Below are 8,560 nucleotides of genomic sequence, written 5' to 3' on the forward strand. Positions count from 1 at the left end.
CAAGAAGCATCCTCGAAAGTGAGGATCGTCACTGGGTGCTTGTTCGTATCGATCACTGGTTGAACACACGATGGAGCCAAACAAGGAACTGCGGCAGTTCATCGACACATAACAATATTCCAGATTGCTTTGCACTCTCGGCGGTCTTCCGTTTTTTAAACGCATAACAACACTGCTTTCCCTCGTAGCTCTGAGTCGCTCTTACCCATTCGTGTGTGTCGTTCCCGCAGACAGCTGCGTGAGTATACGTTTAGGGAAGTCCCAGGGCGTTTGGCTTATTTGTGTGATGCCTTCAATGAGGACGCCAAAGGCACAGACGTCTAGTCAATTACAGCGATCGAGGATCGGCGGAAAAAGGGTACCACTGGTGGCGGCGCTCCGCTTAAGCATGGAGAAATCTGCTTGAGTTCATCATGTATGTATGTGGCTTCCCCCCACGAGTGTAGACAGAGCCTCTTTTTTTTGATTCTTCTAACCACCTACTCACTATCCCTCCTGGCTTTTGTCATTTGTGTCACTCTACCGTAGGCACGGTGCCCTCAAGAGCACGCAAACTCCCCAAAACGTGATCGCTGTAAAGGCACACCTGCCAGTCTTGCATTCCCCACCTTGTTTCGCAAACGACTCCCAATCTGCCAACGGAAGGAAGCCTACAAGCGTAAAAACAAAAACGAGAAACCCAGGAAGCTAATACTCTCCACAGAAGAGAGGGACGAGGTCACCCCCATCCAATCGAATCGAGAATCAACTCAGGAGGGAGCAAACTCACCGACGATTTTCACCTGGACTTCTGTGTGGTTCTCTATTATGAGAACAGAAGCCATCCTTGCTTCACCCTAGGTCTAGTTGTGCGAAAAGAACGGAAGAGAGACGGAACGCGAATTCTGTGCCTCGAAGTGCCAAGTTAGATACAAGCGGCAGGGGCGTGAAACGCCAGCGGTCGATGTTTGTGTGGCTTTTGATTTCTGGGCCAATTTTTGTGCAATCAGAAATTCGAGAACACCCATGCTGTGCGCAAAGAGGCCAGTTTTGCAACAGCATGCATTTCTTTCTTTTCGAAAGGCATGTGTGCGTGTGGGTGCTGCACAAGAAAACAGCAGACAGTCAAGCCTGCACATGACTATCTTCGCCGCAGGGGGGCGTTGCTAGGAAAGAGCACGACTTTATGGACGTGTATTTCGAGCGCTAAAACGTCTTCGGTATCAGTGCCACCTTTGGTTTTTTCACAAGTCGAGTGTCACATTCTGAGCAGGAGAAAAAGAAACGCGAAGATCTGCGGCTCTCAGCTCCAGTCCGTGTTGCTGTAGACCTCCCGTCCACGCGTGTGCCAGGAGGTCAGGCCTGCTGGACTGTTCTTTTGTTTTTTCGCCGCGAAAACTGCTCTGCACAGTTCCGTGCTATCCTGGTCGTCTCTCTTCTACCAATCTCGAATTTCCGTGTTCTTCAGCAACCACCTGCTTCCCTGCGTCTGCCCCGCGAGTTTTCGCAGGGCATCCCCCCGTCAAAAGTCCGTTTGCCAGCCAAAAGATACACTTGCAAACGCGTTTCACCCCTCGTGTTCCTTGCGATTTACATCGGGCAGTTCGAGGGGAAGAATCTTTTTGGGTTTTCCTTCGGGCACGAAACCAGAGCACCCGTTTCTTTTGAGGCGTCGTCCCTCACACCTGTGACACCAACTCGGCTCGTGTCGCTTCTCTTTGTTTCTGTGAGCTTGTCTTCTTTATCAACACTTAAAAGAGTCGTCCCCCGCGGATGACGGCGTTTTTTCTCCGAGAAGGGTTTTTGATTTACAGTTCTGTTTCGTTGTTTCGGTGTTTCTTGCCAGCTTCGTCGGCCGCCTCTTGTGGTACCATCTGTATGCCTACACATGTGCCTCTATGTATGTACATAGACAGATATATAGAGGAACCTACGGGTCGTAAGTAATTCGCACCCGCTTCTGTGTTTTCTCCCGCGCTTTCAACCGTATTTGCAACCGTACATCTGCACGTATGACGCTGTGCGTTTCTCCCTCTTAACTCCCGCTTTCCTCCCGATCAGGAAAATTCAGCGCCGCCATTTGTGCCTCCGCTCCCCCCTCGTCCCCTTCTCTGTTTTTGTCCAACTTCCCGACTGGTCTGCCGCTCTCCGCCGCTCCTCTTCCCTTTTCACCGACCTCCCCGTCTACCCCAAACGGCCCTCCTCTCCACTCTGGACAATGGAGCCGTCTTTTTCCGCGTCTGAAGGGTCGTCTTCATCTCGGCCCGAGGGCGCGGCTTCCTCTGCGGGAGACGAGATTTTGCTGGTGAATTTTCGGTGCATCGACGGTCGGACTTTTTCGCTGGAGTTGCCGGCAGACATCGACATCGCGGACGTCATCTCGCTCGTTGCAGACGAGGTGGACTGGCCGAGCAATCGCGTGCGTCTCATCTACCATGGCCGGGGCCTGACAACAGGCACGACTCTCCAGAGCTACGATGTGAAGTCTGAGCATACAATCCACGTCGTGCGCCAGCAGGCGCCTTCGCCGGAGGGCGGCGCGTCCTCGGGAGGCGAGAGCCGCGACGAATCGGAAGGCACTGGCCCTGCGGCGGCCGGTGCGTCGACTGCCTCTGGAAGCAACGCGGGTGCTCTGGGCTCTACTCAGCCAGGCCTGACGAATGGAACGGGAGCCGCTGGGCCGATGTGGACGCCCATCTCTCTCCCAGGTGGAGGCACCATGATGGTCGGGCACATGCAGTTTCCGGCGCATGTGACCATGAATCTCGCGCCGCAACAGGTAGGCCAGGGAGGGGGAGGAGGACGAGAGGTGACCCTAGAGAGATGAGACCAAGTGGAAAAAGAGAACAAGCGCAGGCTGAGGCGACGATGAAATTGTGAGAAAGAGAGGGGAAAGTGTTGAAGGGAAACAAGGGGAAGAAGAAAAGGGGGGGAACGGTGATGATTTGAGAAACGAGACGCCGCGGATCAACCATGAAGAACAGAGGGAGAGCCTTGCCCGAGTGAAGGGAGCAGACAGGAGCGACGGAAGAACAAGAGAAGAAGAGACAGAGGAGAAAACACAAGAGGACACACACACATCTGGAGAGACCTTTGTCTCCTTTTCACATGCACATACAGGTTCAAGAGTGTACTGGTTTAGGTTGCCATCGCGCTGTTTCATTTTTTCTCTTGTTCGTCTTCCAGACTGCTCCTCAGCAACGTTCCGGGACTGGACAGACCAGCGCTCCGGGGGCTCCAGGACATCATGGAGCTCACGGCCCGAACTTCCTGGCTAACAGCATTAGCCAGGCTGTCTCCGCGGTCGCGGCTTCTGTCTCTTCGGCGGCGCATGCAGCCGCGGCAGCCACGTCCGCGGCGCAGGCGGCGTCGAACGCGGTCGCGGCGTTTCGAGGCCGCGCCGTTCCAGCGCTCTCTGCCTCCCTGTCGTCTTCGGATTCGAGAGCCGACGGAAGTGGATCCCGAGAGGAGGCAGGCGCGAGTGGACGCGGCGAATCGGCGTTCTCGACGGGGGCGTCCACAACTCGCGGTGGGTCTTCGAGTGCCGCCGTGCAGTCTCCGTTTGCGTCTCCTCGCCCTCACGCAGGTCTTGGCACCGGCGCGACCCCTGCGTTTTCGACTCTGCTGCGCCGAGAAGGAGCCTCTGGAACTGCGGCAGGGGGGCCGTCGTCTTCCGGGCCGCGAAGAGCGGGAGAGGAAGAAGAGGAGGAGCCGCATGCGGGGGGATCCAGCGAAAGGACGCCCGAGACGGAGTTCTACTTCGCCCTCGCGGGAGCCTTGGAGAGCGCCGCGCACAGTCTCCTTCGCGCCGCGGATCGAGTGAGGCAGGAAGCGAGGTCGCAGATCTCCGGGAGCCCTGGCCAAGAGTCGTCGCGAGCGGCGAGTGCAACGCCGACTCACCCGAGCAATTCGGCCGTCGAAGCCGCGCTTCCAGGACAAGCCACCGAGGCGACAGGGACTCCGCCATCGGCTGGGGAGACGGGAGACGCCAGCCAGACGAGAAACGAGACAGGCGCCGAGCGAGGAGCCCGCCACCAGGCGCTCCAGACCCCTCTGCTGCAAATGATTGAACAGCCGACAGTTGCGCTGCCGGGTGGCCTCACTGCCCATGTGCTTCCAGTGGCGGTGCATGTCACTGTCGATCCGCGGAGCCGCAGCGAAGAAGGCAGCGGCACTTCCTTCGGAACAAGGGAAGCGAGCGCCCAGAGGCGCGAAGGCATGGAGGGCGCAGCGACTGTGGACTTGGAGCCCGAGCAGAGGAGACCCCGGGCAGCCAGGCCGCGAGAACTCATGATCACTCACGACTTCGTTCAGCGGCTTCTCCCCTGGACAGAGCTGAGAGACACTCTTGAGGTAGGTCCCGTAAAAGAAGCCCTGTACAGTGTACGACGAGTTCGGCGACTGGTTCAAATCTCGAAGGGCATCGTCTGTGTTTACCAGCTCCAGGCTCTGGCGCGTTAGCAGAGCAAAAATTTTTAGACAAGTATTGTAGGAGCAGAGGCAACTGGGCACTGGACATGAGTGTAACAAAGAGAGGCAGGGCGAGGCAGAAGCCGCGTACATGTATTCTTGGGGGAGAGACTCGCAGCGGCTCGCAGAACTCGGTCAGGAATGGCCGACGACTGTGCCGCTCAAACTCCTCGAGGTGTGGCAGAGAGAAGAAAAGCGAGAAAAGGCGAGACGGAGAGGAGAGAAAGAAGGTTGCTGGCAGTGTGTCTACAAAAGCCAGGAAAGCGCGCAGGCGTCGAGAGGAGCTGGAACAGACGAGAGAAGAAGGCGCGTTACACTTTTTTTGTGTTTCTGCTTGAGGTCGCAATCACGCGCTTCAGCACATATCAGCGTTTTCTGAGGAAGGCATGTACATTTGAGAGAACCGCGTTCTGGCCAGGGCTTCATCGCATTTGGATTCGTGTGTCTCTTCTCTTCAGGTGATTCATCGAGAGAGGGGATGGACTCTGGAAGAGCTGCCTCGCGTCTCCACACAAACAGGCGCCCCGCCGCCTCTCAGTGTCTTCCTGCCGTCGTTCGTCTCGGCTCTGAACCTCGTGGCTGCCATGCTTCAACAGTTCATGGGGTGGCAGCAGGGCATCGCACGGGTGAGACTTTGAGGAAGATTGCTTTTTGTGAAGAACGCGAGCTTGGAAACATATCAGCTTTTGCGGGGGATTCTGGTGTGCCCTACGCAGGCCAAAATGTTTGCAGCTTTCTTTGACGCGGAGAATAAAACATGTGACAACGCGTATTGCAGAGACGAAGGGTTGCTTCGCAACTGACTCGGTGCAAGCGTGGGTACGGGGGGTCTCGTGTCGACGGAAACTGACACAACAGCAGGGCTCACTGTTTTTTTTTGCTATGCACCCTGGCGGCGCGTTTGCGGCGAACGTCTGAACGCAGAAACATACACATCGATAGGCGTAAGGCGCATTGTCACATCTACTGAAGCTCTCTTCAATGTACGCAGTTCGCAAACCTGCTCCCTTTGTCTCTGTTTCTAGATGTCTGTGCCCGCGGTGGGTCGCAGTGCGCTGGCGCTGGCCCGGCTGTCGGCGACAACGGCAGGTTTGTCTGCCCTGCTGACGTCGATTTTCAACTCGATGGCGAGTCACGTGGACGCGACTGAGCTCGCAGCAGCAATGGAGTGGCACACCGACGCTCCTTCAGACGCAAGTCCGGGAGAGCAACCGAGCGGTCAAGCCGCTGCTTCGGCTGCGCCTGGCGGCGCCGTCTACGCGGCGGAGCGAGAAGAGAGAGACGGACAAACGCTGCGCGGCCCGCTGCGTGCAGGGGAAACGTCTCGGGGTCCCGGCAGCGGAGACAGAAGACGGAGAGAGAGCGAAGGCGAAGAAGCTGAGAGCAGGGGAAGGCGAAGGGTGGAGACAAGCACCGCTGGCGGACTGGGACTGAGGGTCATGCAAATGCGCGGTGGAGACGGGAAGGACGAGAGAGAATGCGAAGAAGAACTCGACAGTTCACAGGAGCGACGGCTTGCCGACGATGTGGCTGCAGCTTTCGGAGAAGGTAGGGCCGTGCAGAAAGGGTGGAACTCAACATGAGGAAGTCACCCAGATGAGAAGTCAACAATCATTTTTAAGTCTAACTCGGTTCCCACAGCACAAGTGCCCCTGTCTCCTGATGTCGTTTCGTTTCCTCCGTTTCTTTTGTCAAGCTTTCTTCTCTCCATTTTTTTCACTGGGGCTGTTCTCGGTTTCACCAGCTTTTTTCCTCAGGTCCCTTCCTGCCGCCCATCTTCCCCCGTTTTTTCCGTTTTTTTAAACATTTCACCACAACATCTTCCCCAGACAGTTGGACCGCCCGTGCATCGCGTTTTCTCTGTCTTCGTTCCCCACCTTCTCTGTTTCCTTCTGCCGCGTTTTCGCGCCACCGCTTTCCCCCAGATCGTTGGGGGAGTGATCGCTAGAACCAAAAGCCGGTCGAGCAGATGTCCCAGATCCACTTTCAACTTCTTCCGTTTCTTTTCCTTTTCAGGCTCGTCCCCGCCGGTCTCGCCGTCGAGCAGCAGAGCGTCGCCGCGGGCCTCGGCGCCCTCGGTCGTTTCGCTCACATCCTCGAACGCAGCGACAGCGGGAAGCAGCAGCTCGAGCACTGAACCGCGAGATGCGTTTTTGGCGGCCGTCACTGGGGGCGCTTCTCTGAGCTCTTTGACTCGGTCTCCTCTGGGCGCAGGCGGACGAGACACGGGCGCAGGTCCGAGTTTGAGTGGCAACAGCGTGAGCTACTCGCCCACAAGCAGCCAGTCTGCGCGACCTGGATTTCTCTCTTCGGCTGCAGACCGCAAAGAACACGACGACGACAGCTTTCCGTCTTCCGCTTCGCTCTCAGCAGACCCCGATCTGCTCTCAGAGGCTGCAGGTGCAGCGCAGGCGGGGAGAGGAGCGGATGGGCCGGACGCGGACTGCATGGACGGCGTCGAAGAAGAGACCGGACCGAGCGACCTGCAGGGACTGAGGGGATCCGGAGTGTGTCATGGAGCCCAAGCCGACTCCGTGCAGAACTTGCTCTGCTCTCTCGGCAGAGCGTTGCCAGGGGAGTCGAGAAATCCGGCTCGAGATGGGGACGGATTCGGGGGGCGAGGGGAGGGGAGCGGACGAGACGCAGCCCAGGAAGACGAAGCGATCGACGAAGATGTGCGCATGCGACTCCAAATGTGGACTGGGAATAGTCAACAGTTTTCGAGAAACGTAAGGCAACAGTTGCTTCCGTGATAACTTCGGGAAAGGACTTTGGGGAAGGAGCAGAGGCAATCTCGGCAGAGACGGCCTCAGCGAGGGCTTGAGACAGGTTCTCGTCTTCTCAGACTCTGGAAGTAGAGTGGCAAGCGAAGGAGAGAGAGGCGCTGAGCCCTTCTTCTCAGGCGACTTGCCCATCCCCTTTGTGGTCCTCAGACTCGAGGTTTTCGACCCAGCTCACGCGTGCCATTTAACGGCGAACACTCGAGTCATACAGGAAACCAAGTTCTTTATGGTTGCTCTTTTGACGCCGTGCTTTGACGAAGCGCTGCCTGCGGCCTTGAGCCTGCTTTCTGAGCGTGTCATCAATTAGCGCGAATGTCACGAATCCTCGATTCATAAGGGACGGCATCATTTCCTTCAACCCCCTGCATAATATGCTAGAACCAACAGCTCACGCCTCTCTGTACAAATGCCCCGCAAGCCAGAATTCTGTGCCACACGGTGTGTTGCGTTTTTTATGGCTGTTTCTTTGTAGGTTCTCGCCTACGCGCGCCCACACCCCTTCAGTTCCGCCTACCGTTCAGGTGACGTCACCCAGAGCTCGTCGATGCGGAGCCCGACTGGAGAAGCCGTGGAAAACGTCCTTTCTCTCTCGTGAGTTTGCGGGGGAATGCCAGGAGCTTTGGTTGACAACTGTCTTGGTGTTCGTGGCGATCGGCGACGTTCGCTCTTTGGCATCCTCTCGCGCGTCGCGTGCATTCATGAAAGCGACGTTCTAGATCTTTTTGTTGCTTTGATTGGGTGCCGGCAGGCTGCATTTCTTTTTGTTTCTCACTCTAAAAGTTTTCAGTGTTTTCCTGTGCCTCATGTGTTGCGTTCTGATGCAGTTGGCACCGGGCGCTGAACCGCGTGAACGTCGGCGAGGAGCCCCGGCCCCCAGCTTCTCTGGCGCCTTCGTATTTGGCTCTTTTGATGCGAGAAGCGACAACATCTGCCCGCAACAACAACGACTTTGCGATGCAGCAGGATCGGTTTCCCCACATTCGCTTAGCTCTTCAGCTTTTGCAGGATGCAGAGCGACCTCCACTTCAACAAGCGACCGCATACGAATGATTTTGTGGTGACAGGGCACCGGTCCACGCTGGCTAAATTGCAGGACAGCTGAACCTCTGGAACCAAACCGTTTCTCTTGTTTGCTGACCTTGTTCGTGTACCACCGTGACTGCTGACACTGCTGTAACCTCTGTGTCGGGGAATCCAGTTAGAAACGACCCTCGTGCTGCTGAATGGATCGCTAGAGGAAGGCCGAATTCCGCAGAAAAGAATAATTTGGTGAAATCTATTTCAGATGTATTTTAGACGTGAAAACGTCCCCACCTACAAATCAACCT

The 8,560-nt window shown here is 56.6% G+C and overlaps 1 protein-coding gene across 1 annotated transcript; it reads left to right on the plus strand.

Moving 5' to 3' along the window:
- The first annotated feature begins 1,174 nt into the window (after positions 1-1,174).
- TGME49_212820 (ubiquitin family protein) lies at positions 1,175-8,485 on the plus strand. Its single transcript, XM_002370990.2, has 7 exons — positions 1,175-2,758; positions 3,166-4,332; positions 4,908-5,075; positions 5,475-5,997; positions 6,466-7,178; positions 7,705-7,823; positions 8,057-8,485. Exons 1-7 carry the CDS (start codon positions 2,198-2,200, stop codon positions 8,280-8,282), a joined length of 3,477 nt encoding a protein of 1,158 aa, XP_002371031.1. The 5' UTR covers positions 1,175-2,197; the 3' UTR covers positions 8,283-8,485.
- Positions 8,486-8,560: the final 75 nt, after the last annotated feature.

The sequence above is a fragment of the Toxoplasma gondii genome, chromosome V (genome assembly GCF_000006565.2).
Source record: "Toxoplasma gondii ME49 chromosome V, whole genome shotgun sequence".
NCBI classification, from domain to species: domain Eukaryota; phylum Apicomplexa; class Conoidasida; order Eucoccidiorida; family Sarcocystidae; genus Toxoplasma; species Toxoplasma gondii.